This window comes from Haematobia irritans, chromosome 3 (genome assembly GCF_050003625.1).
Source record: "Haematobia irritans isolate KBUSLIRL chromosome 3, ASM5000362v1, whole genome shotgun sequence".
In the NCBI taxonomy this organism is placed as follows: Eukaryota; Metazoa; Arthropoda; class Insecta; order Diptera; family Muscidae; genus Haematobia; species Haematobia irritans.
The window spans coordinates 140,374,055-140,394,985 of record NC_134399.1 but is presented as its reverse complement, the minus strand read 5'-3'; the positions used below and the strand labels follow the sequence as shown (position 1 = coordinate 140,394,985).

The 20,931-nt window shown below is 31.6% G+C and overlaps 1 protein-coding gene across 5 annotated transcripts in view; it reads right to left on the bottom strand.

Annotated features, from left to right (window-relative positions):
- Window positions 1-20,931, bottom strand: part of LOC142228290 (frequenin-2) — a 236,324-nt gene that overhangs the window by 83,224 nt on the left and 132,169 nt on the right. For all 5 annotated transcript variants that reach the window (XM_075298680.1, XM_075298677.1, XM_075298678.1 and 2 more), the window contains one exon: window positions 10,070-10,558. In XM_075298680.1, coding sequence (XP_075154795.1) covers window positions 10,070-10,133 — 64 coding nt within the window. In that variant the 5' untranslated portion in view covers window positions 10,134-10,558. The remainder of the gene's footprint in view (window positions 1-10,069; window positions 10,559-20,931) is intronic.

Below are 20,931 nucleotides of genomic sequence, written 5' to 3'. Positions count from 1 at the left end.
GTACAGCCACCTTGTCCACCTACTTCGCCGCAGAAAGCCAATTTGCCTTGAACTGCTGCTCGTCCTTAACAGTTTTTTGGTCTTCTTTAGGTTCCGCTTGGCAATAGCCCAGTATTTCTCAATTGGGCGGAGCTCTGGCGTGTTGGGAGGGTTCTTGTCCTTGGGAACCACCTGCACGTTGTTGGCGGTGTACCACTCCATGGCCTTCTTACCGTAATGGCAAGATGCCAAATCCGGCCAAAACAATACGGAACAACCGTGTTTCTTTAGGAAAGGCAGCAGACGTTTATTCAAATACTCTTTCACGTAAATGTCTTGGTTGACAGTCCCGGAAGCTATGAAAATGCTGCTTTTCAAGCCACAGGTACAGATGGCTTGCCAAACCAGATATTTCTTTGCGAACTTTGACAGTTTTATGTGTTTAAAAATAGCTGCTGCATTTCCCCTTCCTTTTGCCGTATAAAACTCCTGTCCCGGAAGCTGCTTGTAGTCGGCTTTGACGTAGGTTTCGTCGTCCATTACCACGCAGTCAAACTTCATCAGCATCGTCGTGTACAGCCTCCGGGATCGCGCTTTGGTCGTCGTATTTTGTTTATCATCGCGATTTGGAGTCACTACCTTCTTGTAAGTCGATAGTCCGGCTTTTTTTTGGCTCGATGCACGGTTGTAGACGATACACCCAGCTTATTTGCGGCACCTCGGAGAGTGAGGATAGGGTTTCGCTTGAAACTACCGCTAACTCTCTTTGTCGTCTCAGCGGCTTCCGGTTTTCGATTTCCCCCCGATCCAGACTTCCTGGCTGTCGACAGGAAGCGTGCGCGAGCAAAATTTTGATACGCTGCTCTTCTTGCTTGGACGGCATTTTGACAACTGAAAAGTGAATTCCAAAATCAAAACAGGAGCAACATTCTACACACACACACACCTTCAAAATGAGGGGTGTTCAGGTTTTTCAAATGCAAAATTGAAAGAAATACGTCAAGTTTATATTGACCAAATTTTGACCGTATCACCCTTTAATCTGATTGATTTTTACTAAATTTGACATTCACTCTCTCTGAAAAATTTCAAGTAAATGGGAATATAACTTTGGCCCCTGCGGTCATATGAGTGTAAATCGGACGAAATATATATATATATGGGTTCCCAAGGACAAGAACCCTCCCAACACGCCAGAGCTCCGCCCAATTGAAAAATACTGGGCTATTGTCAAGCGGAACCTAAAGAAGACCAAAAAACTGCTAAGGACGAGCAGCAGTTCAAGGCAAACTGGCTTTCTGTACAAAATCTGATGGCAGGTGTCAAGCGTGAGACCCGGCAATTCGGATTTGGAAAAGCGAAAGCCTAACTGAATATTTTTCCTGAATTTTATACTAATTGAACTTGAAAAAGAAATTTAATTTGATTTTTTAAATAAACGATTTCACCGATTTACACGCGTTTTCCCTTGACCAAATTTTGACCGTATCACCCTTTATATATAGCTCCTATATATACGTACAACAGAGTTGGGGAAATATGGTAGACTGTTTCACATTTTACACCCATTTTCAATGGAATTTTCCTCCAATTAACTGGATAGCGTTCACTTAAAAAAAAACATGCCCGGTTCCAAAGATTTTGTATTTACTTTAACAATTTTGCTATTGATTCCGGGCAAAAGGAGCGAAGAATTCAAGTAAGGATTCTTTTATTTATGTTATGTTTCAAGTAAAAAACGTCTTTAAAATAATGTGTTGAAAAACATGTCCTATTTTTGAACGATTTCTTGCTTTGTTGTCAAGATGCAAAACGACAACAATTTTAAAGACAAATTCATTAATTATAAAGAATTTTTCTGAATTATTAAAGTCAAGTTGACCTTAGCCCAAAAAAAATTTCCTTTCATGTTATGATACCAATTTTTAAGTCAAATCCTTTAATTATAAGGACAACACGGCTTTATTGAAAAGTGTATCGACTTTGGACAAGGAAAAAAACTTTATATTAGAGAAATCCGGCTTCTACGCTAAGCAAAATATGCATTCGTATCTTAAGGACATGAAATCTTTGGCCGCACGAAAATATTTTTTTCAGTTTTATCCGATTTAAATTTTAATTCTAGAGATTTTGTAGAAGTCCATTATAAGTATTTGCATCTGTGCCAATGCAAACCTTTATATAGCTCCCAGTAAATTTGAAGTAGTTGAGTTGGTAACACAAATGTCGGTCTACATATTTAGTGGTGAAGGGTATAATATAGTCGGCCCCGCCCGACTTTAGTTTTTACTTGTTTTACTATCACTATGTTCCAGTTACAGTCAGATTTAAATGTATGTATTTGGGACAAACCTTTGTATATAGCACCCAACACATTTGACGGATTTGATATAGCATCGAAAATATGGATCTACAAAGTATTAAAAGGTATAATTTAGTCTGCCCCGCCTGACTGTAGACTTTCCTTACTAGTTATACCCTCCACCATAGGATGGGGGTATACTAACTTTGTCATTCCGTTTGTAACACATCGAAATATTGCTCTAAGACCCCATAAAGTATATATATTCTGGGTCGTGGTGAAATTCTGAATCGATCTGAGCATGTCCGTCCGTCCGTCCGTCTGTTGAAATCACGCTAACTTCGACTTCAAACTTGGCACAAGTAGTTGCTATTGATGTAGGTCGGATGGTGTTGCAAATGGGCCATATCGCTCCACTTTTACGTATAGCCCCCATATAAACGGACCCCCAATTTTGGCTGGCGATTGCTCTAAGAGAAGCAAATTTCATCCGATTTGGCTGAAATTTGGTACATGGTGTTAGTATATGGTCTCTAACAAACGTGCAAAAATTGGTCAATATCGGTCCACTTTTACGTATAGCCCCCATATAAACGGACCCCCAAATTTGGCTTGCGATTGCTCTAAGAGAACCAAATTTCATCCGATCCGGCTGATATTTGGTACATGGTCTTAGTTTCTGTTCTCTAATGACCATGCAAAAATTTGTCCACATCGACCCATAATTATATATAGCCCCCATATAAATCGATCCCCAGATTTGTCCTCCGGAGCCTCTTGGAGAAGCAAAATTCATCCGATCCGGTTGAAATTTGGAACATGGTGTTAGAATGTGGTCTCTAATAAACACGCAAGAATTGGTCCATATCGGTCCATAATTATATATAGCCCCATATAAACCGTTCCCCAAATTTGATCTCCTTGGAGGAGCAAAATTCATCCGATCCGGTTGAAATTTGCAACGTGGTGTTAGTATAAGGCCGCTAATATCCAAGCCAAAATTGGTCCATATCGGTCTATAGTTATATATAGCCGATCCCCAATCACACAAAAATTGGTCCATCGGTTCATATTCATGGTTGCCACTCGAGCCATAAATAATCTACCAAAATTTTATTTTTATGGAAAACATTGTTAAAATGTTATTTCTATAGAAAATTTTATTTTTATTTAATTTTGTAAAAATTTTAGTTCTATAGAAAATTTTTTCCAAATTGTATTTCTATAGAAATTTTTTCCAAATTTTACTTCTATAGAAAATGTTGCAAAATTTTATTTTGTCAAAATTAAATTTCTATAGAAACTTTAAACTTATATACGTATTTAATCGGCCTCTTTTAGGTTAATGTATACTACGTATGGACTATGTGGTAATATTACGATGTTAGGAAGTTTTAAGATACCTTGCCATCGGCTTCAGTAGAAGTTTCTACGCAATCCATGGGGGAGGGTACATAAGCTTCGGCCTGGCCGAACTTACGGCCGTATATACTTGGTTTCTTTTTGAGATTTCTTAATTTGAGAATTCTAGCATTCACTATCGATGTAAGAAGCTTTTATACTTGCTTAATTTTAATATCCAAAATGTTTAATTTAAGAAAATTATATTGAAACTGTTTGACATTTAAAATCTTGCTACATAAGTCCATATTCATTTACATATTTGGAAGTGTAGGCATGAAAAAACTTGTGGTATCAAAAAATGCTAATTTCAGTTCGAACAATTTTTAAATGAAGTCTAGCCAAAATTAAAGAAAACTAGAGTCCTCGAAAAAAAAACTTTATTTCATGGTCATGCATTTCCCAAAGCATGCTCAGATTTCCATTCATACAATGGTGTTAATAAATCCAAACAGCCAGCCAAGTTTGTTTTTTGTGTATTTTTTTTTTTTTTTGGCAAAACATTTATAACCAAAAACTTCTCAGTCAAAAAAAAAATAAAAAAAAACAAAACTGAAAATCTCCCTCAATTCGCGAAACTCAAGTTCAAGGTTTCATTGTTGTCGTTTGCTTGGCATATGTAAATCACACAAAGTTCGTTTAATTTTCATGTCTTTCATTCTTTTCGCTCTGTTACACCCAAATGGCTTCATTAAAAGAACCATGTCTAAAAGAAAATGGAAATAGGCGCCGTTGTTTGTTGGATTTTTGGGTCTATGGGATATTTGTGCCAAGTGTTGGATATGGTTTATCTGGAAAAGTTTAATTTGTATTATTAGATGTGTCTAGCGTTTAACGGTTTTTATATTTGAAATTTAGTGTAATCCTTCAATTTTTTTAATTTTTTTTTATAAATTTATTTTTATTGACATTTAATTACATATTAATTGTGTTCCTTAATTTACTCATAGTAAAAAAATAGTAAATGAGAGGAATGTTAAATATGCTCTTAGAGTTTAAAATTTGGTTAAATGTACATGAACGAAAAAAATAGTAACAATGCCAAATAAAAAGAAGTGAGTAAAGTAGAAAGTCGGACGGGGCCGACTATATAAGAGTATTATGGCCAAATATGACAAAATCGAGCGATGCATATATATGGGACCTATATCTAAATCTGAAGCAATTTGTATAATATTTTGCAGGTATGATACCACAGAAGGTCACTTTGTGTAAAATTTGAGTACGATCAGTTAATAAATGAGGCCCCTATGGTCAAAAATAAGGTTATTAGGGGCACATTTTTCAAAATCGGGCGATAAATATATATGGGAGCTATATCTAAATTTGAACCGATTTCTTCCAAATTCAATAGCGTTCGTCCTTGTTCCCAAAAAACTCCCTGTACCAAATTTCATCAAAATCGGTTAATAATTGCGATCGGAATCCTGTGAACAACAAATACATGGACAGACGGACGGACGGACGGACATCTAAATTTGAACCCATTTCGATGAAATTTTGCACATATAGTTAGTGCTATAGAAGATTAAATTTAGCCAACTTTGAGTACGATCGGTTGATAAATAAGGGTTTTACGGCCAAATTTGACCAAATCGGGCGATACATATATATGGGAGCTATATCTAAATCTGAACCGATTTCGATGAAATTGCGCATATACAGTTAGATGTGTAGAAGATTATATTTAGCCAACTTTGAGCACTATCGGTTGATAAATAAGGGTTTCACGGCCAAATTTGGGAAAATCGGGCGATACATATATATGGGAGCTATATCTAAATCTGAACCGATTTCGATTATTTTTGACACATATTGTCAGTACCATAAAATATTAGAGTAAGCCAAGTTTGAGTAAGATCGCTTAATAAATAAGGTTTTTATGGCCAAATTTGGGAAAATCGGGCGATACATATATATGGGAGCTATATCTAAATCTGAACCGATTTAGATGAAATTTTTCAGACTTGAAGAATGATGAAAAAGATTACCTTTTGCCAAATTTGGTGACGATCCTTTTGAAAACAAACGCAACGTGACCCCATTTGTCGAAATCGGGCGATACATATATATGGGAGCTATATATAAATTTTATCCGATTTCTTCCAAATTCAATAGCGTTCGTCCTTGTTCCCAAAAAATCCCTGTACCAAATTTCATCAAAATCGGTTAATAATTGCGACCGGAATCCTGTGAACAACAAATACTTGGACAGACGGACGGACGGACACCAAGCGCTAGATCGACTCAGGAGGTGATTCTGAGTCGATCGGTATATATTTCATGGGGTCTAAAATCAATATTTCTGGTAGGCACATTTTTTGGGCGATCAAACTTATTATACCCTGACCACTACGTGGTTTAGGGTATAAATAACAAGAGATTTGAATTCATATATGTTTTTTTTTTTTTTAACATTGAAGCAGGTAAGTTAAATACTTTCATTTTGCAATTATTTGGACAAATGACAGATATTTTGTATTCTCTCACAATGCACACGTTCTTTATAACCATTTCGCCAAAAATTCAACCAATATCATCCAATACCCAATACACCACACCAGGAAACACATTTCGAGTGAATGGAGGTAAGGTGAATAACATAAAGCACTGATGGTTGTGTTCCCGCACACCCAGTATCTCCTATACATTGGCCACCCACGTCATTGTTATACCGGAAAGAGGCTATTTGGCATGTTTCAAGGATTGAAGGAAAAAACTTTGACATAAGGCACTTAATAGGGAGGTGATTATTTTGAAGCGAATGAAATTGAAAGACAAGAAAATTCTTCTATGCGATTCATGGTGGTAGGTATTTAAGATACGAAAATTTTGATTTGTTTTTGGGATATGCATTTTCGATTTTGGATTGGAATGTATTTTGGAATTTTCGATTTTTTGGCGGTGATTCCGAATTAAGCTTCTCTATGTTCCAGGAAACAAAGTTTAGTAAATTTGAGTAAAAATTTTTTCATAGTTTGGAAAGAAATTTAGATTTTTTTGCGTTGTTCATGAATTAAGGACCCATAGTTTAGTAGATATAAGCAAACTAAATTTTTGCGTATAAAATTTTCTATTTTTTAGGATATATTTGGCATTCCTTTTTTTGGGATGTGCTCACAAATAAAGCTCCTTTTCGATCTAGGAGATGTGAGCAAAATAAATGTTTCACATTTAAGTTTAAATTTTTTCAGAATATGGTTGAAATTTTCGAATTTCTGGGAGTTATCATGAACTAATCTCGCTTAGTTTAGGAGATGTGTGCAAAAGATGTTTTTAATAACATAATTGTTTTTTTTTGGGAAATGAATTGGACTTTCGCCTATGTGGTAATGGTCTCGAATAATGCGCCTTTTCCCAATTGGGCGCAAAATTTGATAGATATAAGCAAAATACAAAATTTTCATGTAAAATTTGGATTCTTTCACAACTTAACATAATTTTTGCTGTGGGAGCCACCGTGGTGCAATGGTTAGCATGCCCGCCTTGCATACACAAGGTCGTGGGTTCGATTCCTGCTTCGACCGAACACTAAAAAGTTTTTCAGCGGTGGATTATCCCATCTCAGTAATGCTAGTGACATTTCTGAGGGTTTCAAAGCTTCTCTAAGTGGTTTCATTGGAATGTGGAACGCCATTCGGACTCGGCTATAAAAAGGAGGTCCCTTGTCATTGAGCTTAACATGGAATCGGGCAGCACTAAGTGATAAGAGAGAAGTTCTTCAATGTGGTATCACAATGGACTAAATAGTCTAAGTGAGCCTGATACATCGGGCTGCCACCTAACCTAACCTATCATTTTTGCTGTAGGACCCATAGGTTTGAATTTCCGATTTTTTTTTGGGATGATTACTAATTAAGCTGCGTTTCGATGTAGCAGGCAATGTTAAGGAAACGCAATGGATTTTTGGGGATGAGCACCAGTTAAGCATAATTTGGAAGAACTGACCGAAAAAGTTTTTGTTATAAAATATTCGATTTTGCCACGAAATAACCTCCTTTTCGAGAAGAATTTTTCCATAAAAAATTCGAGTTTTTCAGGAATTGTATGAAATTTTGTATATTGTCGCGATTTAAGCTTTTAATATAAAATGTTCCCGCAGTTTTTAGATTTTTTAATACAGGCCACGAATTAAGCGACACACAGATAAGGAATAACATTGCATCCTTAAGCAAAATGTTAATTTTGGATGGGGAACATGGAACAGTTTTTGATTTTTCTATAGAAATAAAATTGCGACAAATTTTGACAAAATTTTCAATAAAAATTTTCGCAAAATTTTTTACAGAAATTAAATTTTGACAAAATTTTCTATAGAACTAAAATTTTGACAAAATTTCTTTAGAAATAAAATTTTACAACATTTTCTATAGAAATAAAATTTTGACAAAATTTTCTATATAAATAAAATTTTGACAGAATTTTCTATAGAAATAAAATTTTGACAAAATTTTCTATAGAAATAAAATGTTGACAAAATTTTCTATAAAAATAAAATTTTGACAAAATTTTCTATAAAAATAAAATTTTGACAAAATTTTCTATAGAAATAAAATTTTGACAAAATTTTCAATAAAAATAAAATTTTGACAAAATTTTCAATAAAAATAAAATTTTGACAAAATTTTCTATAGAAATAAAATGTTGACAACATTTTCTACAGAAATAAAATGTTGACAAATTTTTTTTCAAAAATTAAATTTTGACAAAACTTTCTATAGAAATAAAATTTTGATATAGTTCTCTATAGAAATTAAAAAAAGGTGACAAAATTTTCTATAGAACTAAAATTTTGACAAAATTTCTTTGGAAATAAAATTTTGTCAAAATTTTCTATAGAAATAAAATTTTGACAAAATTTTCTATAGAAATAAAATTTTGACAGAATTTTCTATAGAAATAAAATTTTGACAAAATTTTCTATAGAAATAAAATCTTGAAAAAGTTTTCTATAAAAATAAAATTTTGACAACATTTTCTATAGAAATCGAAATTTGTCAAAATTTCCTATTCAAATAAAATTTTCACAAAAATTTTTTATAGAAATAAAATTTTGACAAAATTTTCTATAGAAATAAAATTTTGACAAAATTTCTATAGAAATAAAATTTTGACAAAATTTTCTATAGAAAAAAATTTGACAAAATTTTCTATAAGAACAAAATTTTGACAGAATTTTCTACAGATAAAAAATTTAGACAGAATTTTCTATAGAAATAAAGTTTTGACAACATTTTCTATAGAAATCAAATTTTGACAAAATTTTCTATAGAAATAAAATTTTGACAAAATTTTCTATAGAAATAAAATTTTGACAAAATTTTCTATAGAAATAAAATTTTGACAAAATTTTCTATAGATATAAAATTTTGCCAAATTTACTATAGATATAAAATTTTGACAAAACCTTCTATAGAAAAAAAAATGTTGAAAAAATTTTCTATAAAAATAAAATTTTGACAGAATTTTCTATAGAAATAAAATTTAGACAAAATTTTCTATAGAAATAACATTTTGACAGAATTTTCTTTAGAAATAAAATTTTACAAAATTCTTTATAGAAATAAAGTTTTAACAAAATTTTATATAAAAATAAAATTTTTGCGAAATTTTCTATAGAAATTTTCTATAAAAGTTTCACAAAATTTGAAAAAAAATACTATAGAAATAAAATTTTCCAAAAAATATAATTTTTTGACTAATTTTTCTAAAGAAATAAAAGTTGACCAATAAAATTTTTTTGATTGGTAATTTTTTGGTAAATTTTTATCCAAATGTTGGTAGATTATTTGTGGATCGAGTGGCAACCGCGAATTAAGCATCTCTTTGTTTACGAGATATGAGCAAAACAAGTGTATCATATAAAGATTCCGATTTTTAATGGGCGATGGCGAAGAAAGCTTCTTTTCGCTCTACGATGCTGGGTGTTGGAGATATGTTTGGTAGTAAATTGATTGAAATCAAATTTAATTACGAGTATTTAAATTTTTTCATACTCTATTCAATTTCGCATAAGAAGAGTCTCATTCAATTTTTAGTTCCAAAACCCACTTTATCTTGATTTCAACAGTCATTTGCCTTTTCGAAAATGGGATTTCAAAACCACTTTTAGTAGACTTCGAGTCTTATGTGAGTGGACTATTGAAAGACATTTTAATCCACGTTAATAAATGCTAAACTTTAAATTATCAATTTTTATTATATAAGTGAAGATTAATTATTAAGTTTAGATGAAGATTAATTATTAATTATTAAGTTTCGATGTTTGCATTGTATATGCGCAGATATTAGAATAATTTATGAGGATTAAAATTAATTAATTTTTAAGATATAAAATATTATTTTGTGAAATATTTTAAATATTAAATTAACTTTATTTTTACTTACAATATGTATCAGTAGTCAGACGATCAATGGTGTCTTGCTTCAACTTTGAATTTTTCTTGCCCATTTTAGAGTAGTATTTCTTGCAGTTTGCTTTAGGTAGGTGTTTTGGATGTGTCCTTTGCTATTAAGGAAGTCGTTTACGTTGCGGATATTTTTTGGTTAGTATCGATTTTTTCGTTATATTCGAGTTTTCTAGGCCGAATTTATTTATTTATATATTATGAGTTTTGTATTTTTTTTTTTTTTTTGAAAAAAACTTAGTTGTTTGTCTTTGTCCTCAATTTATTGTTGTTATTACTTAATGCACTTTAGTTTTGTGAATTATTTATTGCTTTATATGTTGCCGTTATGAATGTGGTTGTTTTTAAAACTAAGGCTTTATGTTTCCGTTTTTCTATTGTATACCAAAAACTGGGGGTTTGTTTGGTTTATACGAAAAAAAAACATAAATTTGTATAAATATTAATATCGTGTATGCAAGTGGAAAACCTGAAACGAGAATAGAAAGAAAGAAATATGTTATTTAATTGGAAAAACGAACAAAGTTTTTCGCTATACCAATCATAGCTCTATGATAGGTGTAATACAGTATTTTCCAAAATAAATTGAAACTAAAGCTCTATGTTGTTATAGTATAAAATATAAGTTACGACAATTTTGCATCTTTGGTTAACATTTTTGTGTGTTGAAATTCAAAAACGTTTTTAATTTGAAGAAGCTGTAATAATTTGGATTTTTAAACTGAATAGCTGCATACGGTGCCTACCTCCCTCTCTCTCGCTCTGTTGTAATTTTTCATTTTTTGTTTGTGTGGATTCATGTTGTCGTATAGCCTACATATACGGGTGGCTGATATGCAATGCAACAAAATAATACCTTATATTCTCTTATTATTTTTATACCCACCACCATAGAATGGTGACGGGGGTATAATAAGTTTGTCATTCCGTTTGTAACACATCGAAATATCAATTTCCGACTATATAACGTATATATATTCTTGATCAGGGAGAAATTCTAAGACGATATAACAATGTCCGTCTGTCCGTCTGTCTGTCTGTCTGTCTGTCTGTCTGTCTGTCTGTCTGTTGTAATCACGCTACAGTCTTCAATAATGAAGCAATCGTGCTGAAATTTTGCACAAACTCGTTTTTTGTCTGCAGGCAGGTCAAGTTCGAAGATGGGCTATATCGGTCCAGGTTTTGATATAGTCCCCATATAAACCGACCTCCCGATTTGGGGTCTTGGGCTTATAGAAATCGTAGTTTTTATCCAATTTGCCTGAAATTTGAAATCTAGAGGTATTTTATGACCATAAAGAGGTGTGCCAAAAATGGTGAGTATCGGTCTATGTTTTGGTATAGTCCCCATATAAAACGACCTCCCGATTTGGGGTCTTGGGCTTATAGAAACCGTAGTTTTTAACCAATTTGTCTGAAATTAGAAATCTAGAGGTATTTTAGGACCATAAAGAGGTGTGCCGAAAATGGTGAGTATCGGTCCATATTTTGGTATAGCCCCCATATAGACCGATTTTCCCAATTTTACTTCTTGGGTTTCTAGAATCCGAAGTTTTTATACTATTTGCCTGAAATTGGAAATCTAGAGGTATTTTTGGATCATAAAGAGGTGTGCCGAAAACAGTGAGTATAGGTCCATATTTTAGTATAGCCCCCATAAGAACGATCCCCCGATTTAACTCCTTGGGTTTCTAACAACCGTAGTTTTTATCTGATTTGCCTGAAATTGTAAATATTCTGGTATTTTAGGCTCACAAAAACGTGTATCGGATTCAGTTTTTATCGGCCCATTTGGTAATGCCTCCATATAGACCGACTTCACTTCTTGAGGGTGTATAAGGCGCACTGATCATGAAAATTGCTTGAAACTCAATGTAAAATTTCCAGATTTTACTTCTACAGGTTTAAGATTTCAAATCAAGACGTTATTTTATAATTTTCTTGCACACTTTCAAGAGATGTTAATGATTCCTCTAAATCTCAAACAAAAATGGTTCTTATAAATCCAGAATCTGATATAGTCCTCATAGGTGAAATCTTTAAATTTATCTTCGAGAAGTGTCCTCAAGTCCTCAAGCCCTCCTGAAATTGCAAAGGAAACCCTAATATTTGGGTCATGGTGGTGGGTATTTAAGATTCGGCCCGGCCGAACTTAGTGCTGTATATACTTGTTTTAATATCATTTGTCAAAACCAAAAATGTCGGAAATAAAATAACATTTTAGAATCAGTTTAGGTTTGTTTGAATCGAATCAAGGCTTTCAAACGATCGACAAAGCCATCGCAATTAGCACAAAAGTGGCTTTGCGGTTTTTTGGCCTTCTACCATAGATAAATAGATAGATTTTTGGGATTCTACCATAGATAGATTTTTTACTGTTTGGTAGATTGGTAGAATTCTTGAAGATTTTGTAGATTTTGCAAAATATTCCTCTCCAACTAAAAGGCAATTCAATTTTCTATAGAAATAAAATCTTGCGAAAAATTTTTATAAAAATAAAAAAGAGAAGATTTTCTAAAAAAAATAAAAATTAGAGAAAATTAAAAAAAAAAAAAAATTAGAGAAAATTGTCTGTAAAATTTTGACAAAATTTTTTATGACAAAAAAAATTTAGTGAATTTTATATAGAAATACAATTTTTGAAAAAATTTTCTATAAAATAAAATTTTGATAAAATTTTCGGTAGGAGTAAAAAAATTGATAAACTTTCCTATAGAAGTAAAAATTTCGACAAAATTTTCTATAGAAGTAAAAATTTGGACAAAACATTCTATTCTATAGAAGTAAAAATTATGACAAAATTTTCTATAGAACTACAAATTTTGAAAAAAAAAATCTATAGAAGTAACTTTTTTAAAACATTTTATAGAAGTAAAAATTAAAAAAAAAAATTATGGAATTAAAAATTGTGCCAAAATTTTTAATAGTAGACAAAATATTGACAATTTTTTTACAGAAATTTTACAAAATTTTCTATAGAAGTAAAAATTTTTATAAAATTTTCCATAGAAGTAAAAATGTTAAAAAAAATATAGAAGATAAGTTTTCTATAAAAATAAATGTTCGTCAAAAAAAGTAAATATCTTTAAAATCTTTTGTCTGTAAGCTGGTTCATTTCAAAGACGGGATTATTAGAGCAAAGAAGTAATTTTTTTAAAACATTTTCTATAGAAGTAAAAATTCTGAGAAAATTTTTTATGGAATAAAAAATTTTGCCAAAATTTTTAATAGCAGTCAAAATGTTAACAAAATTAGAAATAACATTTTTACAAAATTTTCTATGGAAGTAAAAATATTGAAAAAATTTTGCATGGAAGTAAAAAATTTTATAAAATTTTCCATAGAAGTAAAAATGTTAAAAAAAATTATAGAAGTTAAGTTTTCTATAATAATACAAAATTTTCTATAAAGTAAATACATATCTTTAAAATCTTTTGTCTGTAAGCTGGTTAATTTCGAAGACGGGATTATTGGTGTAGGTTTTTATAAAACTCCCCGGCAAAAAAGCGTCGCCAAAAAAGTGGTAAAAATGTTCTTTTTGGATCCGGAAGTGGTGCAAAATTGGCCCAGAAGCGATGAATTTAACATGGGCTTTTCATAGGACGGATGTCCACCATTTCAACAGCCGGTGCATTAAATTCGCATCACTTCTTAAGGTGTGATGCAAATTCAGTGTTTTGGATGTGAATTAAGAAATTTTGTGATATTTTGACAAATATATAATTTTAAAATTTTTTATGATTTTTAATGCAGTCTAACGCTTGTCTGGAACGTTTGACATCAAAAACTTTCAAAAATTCGCAATTTTTCTAGAATGGATTTAGATTTTTTTTCGGCCAAATTTAAATAATTTGTACCATTTTATTAATTCTTAATCCGTTTTTAACCTATTTGAAATAACAAAAATTAAATGTCCCATTAATAATATGAAAATAGCCAGTTACAAAAAAATTGACTCAAATGAACTTCATGTGAAGTTAAAATAAAGAACATCTTTGGGAGGCATTTTTTGGAAGTGCTTTTAAAGTTGTGCCTATAAAAGAACTTCCAAATTTTTTGGTTGGGTTCTATATAAACCAACCTTTGATTTGAATTCTTGTGGTTCCAGACACCTCTTTATCTGATGTGCCTGAAGTTGAAAATCTAGGGATATTTTAGGACCATAAAGAGCTATGCCAAATTTGGCGTATACCGGTTCATGGTTTGTCATACTCCCATATAGACCGATCTACCGATTTGATTGCTAGATGATCTAGATATCGTAATTACACCCTACACCATAAGATGGGGGGGTATATTAACTTTGTCATTTCGTTTGTAACACATCGAAATATTGCTCTAAGACCCCATAAAGTATTTATATTCTGGGTCGGTGTGAAATTTTGAGTCGATATAAGCATGTCCTTCCGTATGTCCGTCTGTTGCAATCTTAATTTGGAAAATAAAGTTGTCGTTAACGCGTTTTTAAATGACTTTGATAGTATATGAAGAAAAACAAGTATATACGGCCGTAAGTTCGGCCAGGCCGAAGCTTATGTACCCTCCATCATGGATTGCGAAGAAACTTCTTCTAAACACTGCCATCCACAATCGAATTACTTAAGTTACGGTAACGCTTGCCGATGGCAAGGTATCTTAAAACCTCCTAACACCATCTTCTAAATTGTATGTAAGTCCATACGTGGTATATATTAATTCAAAAAAGATCGATCCAATACGTATATAATTCAGTTTGACAAAGTAGACATAAAATTTTCACAAAATTGTCTATAGAAATAAAAATTTTGACAAAATATTCTATAGAAAGAAAATTTTGACAAAAATTTCTACAGAAATAAAATTTTAACAAAATTTTCTATAGAAATAAACTTTTGACAAAATTTTCTATAGAAATAAAATCTTGGTAGATTATTTGTGGCTCGAGAGGCAACCATGATTATGAACCGAATAAAATTTGAACAACATTTTCTATAGAAATAAAATTTTGACAAAATTTTCTATAGAAATAAAATTTAGGTAGATTATTTTTGGCTCTAGTGGCAACCATGATTATGAACCGATATGGACCAATTTTTGTGTGATTGGACAAATTTTGGTATGGTTGTTAGCGACCATATACTAACACCACGTTCCTAATTTGAACCGGATCGGATGAATTTTGCTCCTCCAAGAGGCTCCGGAGGTCAAATCTGGAGAACGTTTTATATGGGGGCTATATATAATTATGGACCGATATGGACCAATTCTGGCACGGTTGTTAAAGATCATATACTAACACCATGTTCCAAATTACAACCGGTTTGGATGAAATTTGCTTCTCTTGGAGACTTCGCAAGCCAAATCTGGGGATCGGTTTATATGGGGGCTATATGTAATTATGAACCGATGTGGACCAATTTTTGCATGGTTGTTAGAGACCATATACCAACATCATGTACCAAATTTCAGCCGGATCGGATTAAAGTTGCTTCTCTTTGAGGCTCCGCAAGCCAAATCTGGGGATCGGTTTATATGGGGGTTATATATAATTATGGACCGATGTGGACCAATTTTTGTATGATTGTTAGAGACCATATACCAAAACCATGTACCAAATTTCAGCCGGATCGGATGAAATATGCTTCTCTTAGAGGCTCCACAAGCCAAATCTGGGGATCGGTTTATATGGGGGCTATATATAATTAAGGGCCGATATGGACCAATTTTTGCATGGTTGTTAGAGACCATATACCAACATCATGTACCAAATTTCAGCCGGATCGGATGAAATTTTCTTCTCTTTGAGGCTCCGCAAGCCAAATCTGGGGATCGGTTTATATGGGGGCTATATATAATTATGGACTGATGTGGACCAATTTTTGCATGGTTGTTAGAGACCATATACCAACACCATGTACCAAATTTCAGCCGAATCGGATGAAAATTGCTTCTCTTTTAGGCTCCGCAAGTCAAATCTGGGGATCGGTTTATATGGGGGCTATATATAATTATGGACCGATGTGGACCAATTTTTGCACGGTTGTTAGAGACCATATACCAACACCATGTACCAAATTTCAGCCGGATCGGATGAAATATGCTTCTCTTAGAGGCTCCACAAGCCAAATCTGAGGGTCCCTTTATATGGGGGCTATACGTAAAAGTGGACAGATATGGCCCAATTTTTGCATGGTTGTTAGAGACCATATACCAACACAATGTACCAAATTTCAGCCGGATCGGATGAAATATGCTTCTGTTAGAGGCTCCACAAGCCAAATCTGAGGGTCCCTTTATATGGGGGCTATACGTAAAAGTGGACCGATATGGCCCATTTTCAATACCGACCTACATCGATAACAACTACTTGTGCCAAGTTTCAAGTCGATAGCTTGTTTCGTTCGGAAGTTAGCGTGATTTCAACAGACGGACGGACGGACGGACGGACATGCTTAGATCGACTCAGAATTTCACCACGACCCAGAATATATATACTTTATGGGGTCTTAGAGCAATATTTCGATGTGTTACAAACGGAATGACAAAGTTAATATACCCCCATCCTATGATGGAGGGTATAAAAAAGCTGAAAAAGTGAAAAAATAAAATTTGCTTCCTAGAAACAAGTACACAAACCCCAAATTTAAAAGAGAATTGTGTCTTAAAAGTATCCTTACTTGTATTCTCCGCTTCTTTGGCTCGGAATCAATACCAAAATTTTTAAAGTAAAGACAAATTCTTTGGAATCGGGCATACTTTTTTTTCAGTGTATGGACAACCTAGATCAAACAATACCATGTTTAGCTCATTGACAGGCATCCCCTTTTATAGCCGATGCCTAATAGCATTTAGGGATTCGCATGCAAATTTTATGGATTTCCAGATTATCATACTCGCTCAACACGAACGAAAAATTTTCACCACGTTTAAATTTATACAATTTGTTGTGACTTCCCCTTTTGTAGTGACATGACTCATATATAAGACCACATATACACGATTCCAAAGACACAGTTATGGAAACTGGATGTTTTACGAAAAACGGGTTTCGTTCTCTGCGAACATTCATGGTTACATCACAACTGCTGTTAATTGGTAAACACTGAGGTTTTTGTGGTAGCGAAAGCCGCTTAAAGGATTTTTAAACTGAATTTACTATGAAATGAAACATTTTGGTTCAAAACAAGCGTGCAAACAAAGTCTCAACCTTTTAAATTGTGAGCTTTTGCTTCACTATAAATTAAAACAAAGTGCAAATCAGAGTATACCCAAAAACTTAAGTGCTTTAAAGTGACATTTCAATCTATGAAAATGACAACAAAAAAAATGCAAAAAATAAAAAGAAAAAAATATATCAACGCATTTCATTGACATCCTTTCATATCCTTTGAGAGCACAGTAGTTTTGTCATCATTTGAGAGCTCTCCGTGTGTCCTTTTGTTCTCATAGTCGTGCTAGTTTTTTGTACAACCAGCATTTGCGTTGTAATTAAACGCTGGAGTGTTGAGTTTTTTGGCCAATGTTTTTTTATTTCCTTATTATTGTGGTCGTACTGCATAATGAGGTTAAATAATTCTTTTTATGCCAAGTGAACTGTTATCTGGCAAATGTTTACAAACGAAGTGGTAATGGAATTGCTAACTGAAATATATCGCTTCTGTGATATTTTTCCAAGTGGGATTTTTTAACGGATTATATTTCAATTGAATTAATGATTTCATTAAGGGATCTTTTTTTTTCTTTATATCTGAGTACAAAGAATCACATAAACCTGTAGTTTTTCCATCACAAATAACATTACATGTATATACGGAGAGACGAGAATGTTTTTCGTGGGTTTTTGTGTTGGGAAAAGATTTTTTTACACATTATTTTTATAGGAGTTTTCCATCCTGGTGAGTGTATTGTGTGCGCTGTTGCCACAGTTGTTGAAATTTTACCAAAAAACGGTATTTTTTTACTATTTTGTAGAATTGTTTTGGCAGATTTTGCCAAATATCCCCTCAAATTAAGAGGTACTTCAAAAAATTTTAATAGAAATAAAATTTTGACAAAATGTTATATAGAAATAAAATTTTGACAAAATGTTATATAGAAATACAATTTTGATAAAACTTTCTATAGAAATAAAATTTTGATAAAACTTTCTATAGAAATAAAATTTTGACAAAATTTTATATAGAAATAACATTTTGCCAACATTTTATATAGAAATAAAATGTTTACAAGGAATTCTACTGAAACAAAATTTTGATAAAATTTTCTATAGAAATAAAATTTTGACAAAATTTTGACAAAATTTTATATTGAAATAAAATTTAGACAAAATTTTAAAAAATTTTATATAGAAATAAAACAAAATTTTTATAAAATTTTCTATAAAAATAAAATTTTGATAAAACTTTCTAAAGAAATAAAATTTTGATAACATTTTCCATAGAAATAAAATTTTGACCGAATTTTATATAGAAATAAAAACTTGACAAAATTTAATATAGAAATAAAATTTTTACTAATTTTGTTTTATAGAAATACAATTTTTACAACATTTTATATAGAACTAAAATGTTTACAAAGAATTCTACAGAAACAAAATTTTGATGAAATTGTGTATAGAAACAAAATTTTGATAAAACTGTAAAATTTTCTATAGAAATAAAATTTTGACAAAATTTTATATACAAATAAAATTTTGATAAGATTTTATGTTGAAATAAAATTTTGACAAAATTTTATATAGTGATAAAATTTGTTAAAATTTTATATAGAAATAAAATTTTTACAACATTTTATATAGAAATAAAATAATTACAAAGAATTCTACAGAAACAAAATTTTGATAAATTTTGACTGTAAAATTTTCTATAGAAATAAAATTTTGATAAAATTTTCTATAGAAATAAAATAGAAACAAAATTTTATATAGAAATAAAATTTTGACAAAATTTTGTAAAAATTTTCTACAGAAATAAAATTTTGTCAAAATTTTATATAGAAATAACATTTTTGTTTTTATTGTTGGTTTGTACTTTAATCATATTTGTTGTTTTGATCTTAGCTTTTAAACTATTGCGTTGACTAAACTACAAGTGTAGCTTAACCAACAGAGGAAAAGAATGTTTATCAAATTTATTTGGGCAAAGTCCTATAGACTGCAAGATGGTTGGATGGATGCACGTTTCGGAATTACCACATTCCCCATCAGCATCCTCTACTTGCAGCAAAACTATCAACCAATTATCAGAATAAATTCAGGCAGTTCATTAAACCCAACAATGAACCACACTTGAACCTTCCGAAAAAAGGTTTTACATGATAGCCGGCTTATGCCGAAATAAATTCGTACAAACATAACTCTTTTCCTTTGCCAGCCGGCTGTCATGATAAACCTTTTTTTTTGGGAAGGTTCAATTGTGGTTCATTGATTATTGATTAATACCACAAAAGGTTACCTTGTGCAAGATTTGAGTAATATCAGTTAAGAAATGAGGCCTGTATGGTCAAACATAAGGTTATAAGGGCGAATTTTTCAAAATCGGGCGATACATATATGGGAGCTATATCTAAATTTGAACCGATTTCGATGAAATTTTGCACATATAGTTAGTACTGTAGAGGACTGGATCTAGCCAACTTTTAGTAAGATCGGTTAATAAATGAGGGTTCTATGGTCAAATTTTGGAAAATCGGGCTATACATATATATGGGAGCTATATCTAAATCTAAACCGATTTCGACGATTTTTTGCACATATAGTAAGTGCTATAAAAGACTACATTTAGCCAAATTTGGGTAAGATCGGTTGATAAATAAGGGTTTTGTGGCCAAATTTAGAAAAATCGGGCGGTACATATATATGGGAGCTATAGTTAAATCTGAACCGATTTCGATGATTTTTTGCACATATAGTTAGTGCTATAGAAGATTATGTTTAGCCAACTTTGAGTAAGATCGGTTGATAAATAAAGGTTTTGTGGCCAAATTTGGCAAAAATCGTACGATACATATATATGAGAGCTATATCTAAATCTGAACCGATTTGGATGAAATTTTGCAGACTTATAGGGCGATGGAAAAGATTACCTTTTGCCAAATTTGGTGACGATCGGTTTGAAAAAACGCGCAACAAGACCCCAATTGTCGAAATCGGGCGATACATATATATTTGAGCTATATCTAAATTTGATCCGATTTCTTCCAAATTCAATAGCGTTCGTTCTTGTGCTCAAAAAACTCCCTGTACCAAATTTCATCAAAATCGGTTTATAATTGCGACCGGAATCCTGTGAACAACAAATACATGGACAGACGGACGGACACCAAGCGCTAGATCGACTCAGGAGGTGATTCTGAGTCGATCCGTATATATTTTATGGGGTCTAAAATCAATATTTCTGGTAGGCACATTTTTTGGCCGATCAAACTTATTATACCCTGACCACTATGTGGTTTAGGGTATAAAAAAATTTTGACAAAATTTTACATAGAAATAAAATTTTGATAAAATTTTTTATAGAAATAAAATTTTGACAAAATGTTATATAGAAATAAAATTTTGACAAAATTTAATATAGAAATAAAATTTTGATAAAACTTTCTATAGAAATAAAATTTTGATAAAATGTAATATAGAAATAAAATTTTGACAAAATTTTATATAGAAGTAAAATGTTGACACAATTTTTAAGGAAATAAAATTTTAACAAAATTTTGCATAGAAATAAAATTTTGATAAAATTTTCTATAGAAATAAAATGTTGACAAAATGTTCTATAGAAATAAAATCTTGACAAAATTTTATATAGAAATAAAATTTTAACAAAATTTTATATAGAAATAAAATGTTGACAAAATTTTATATAA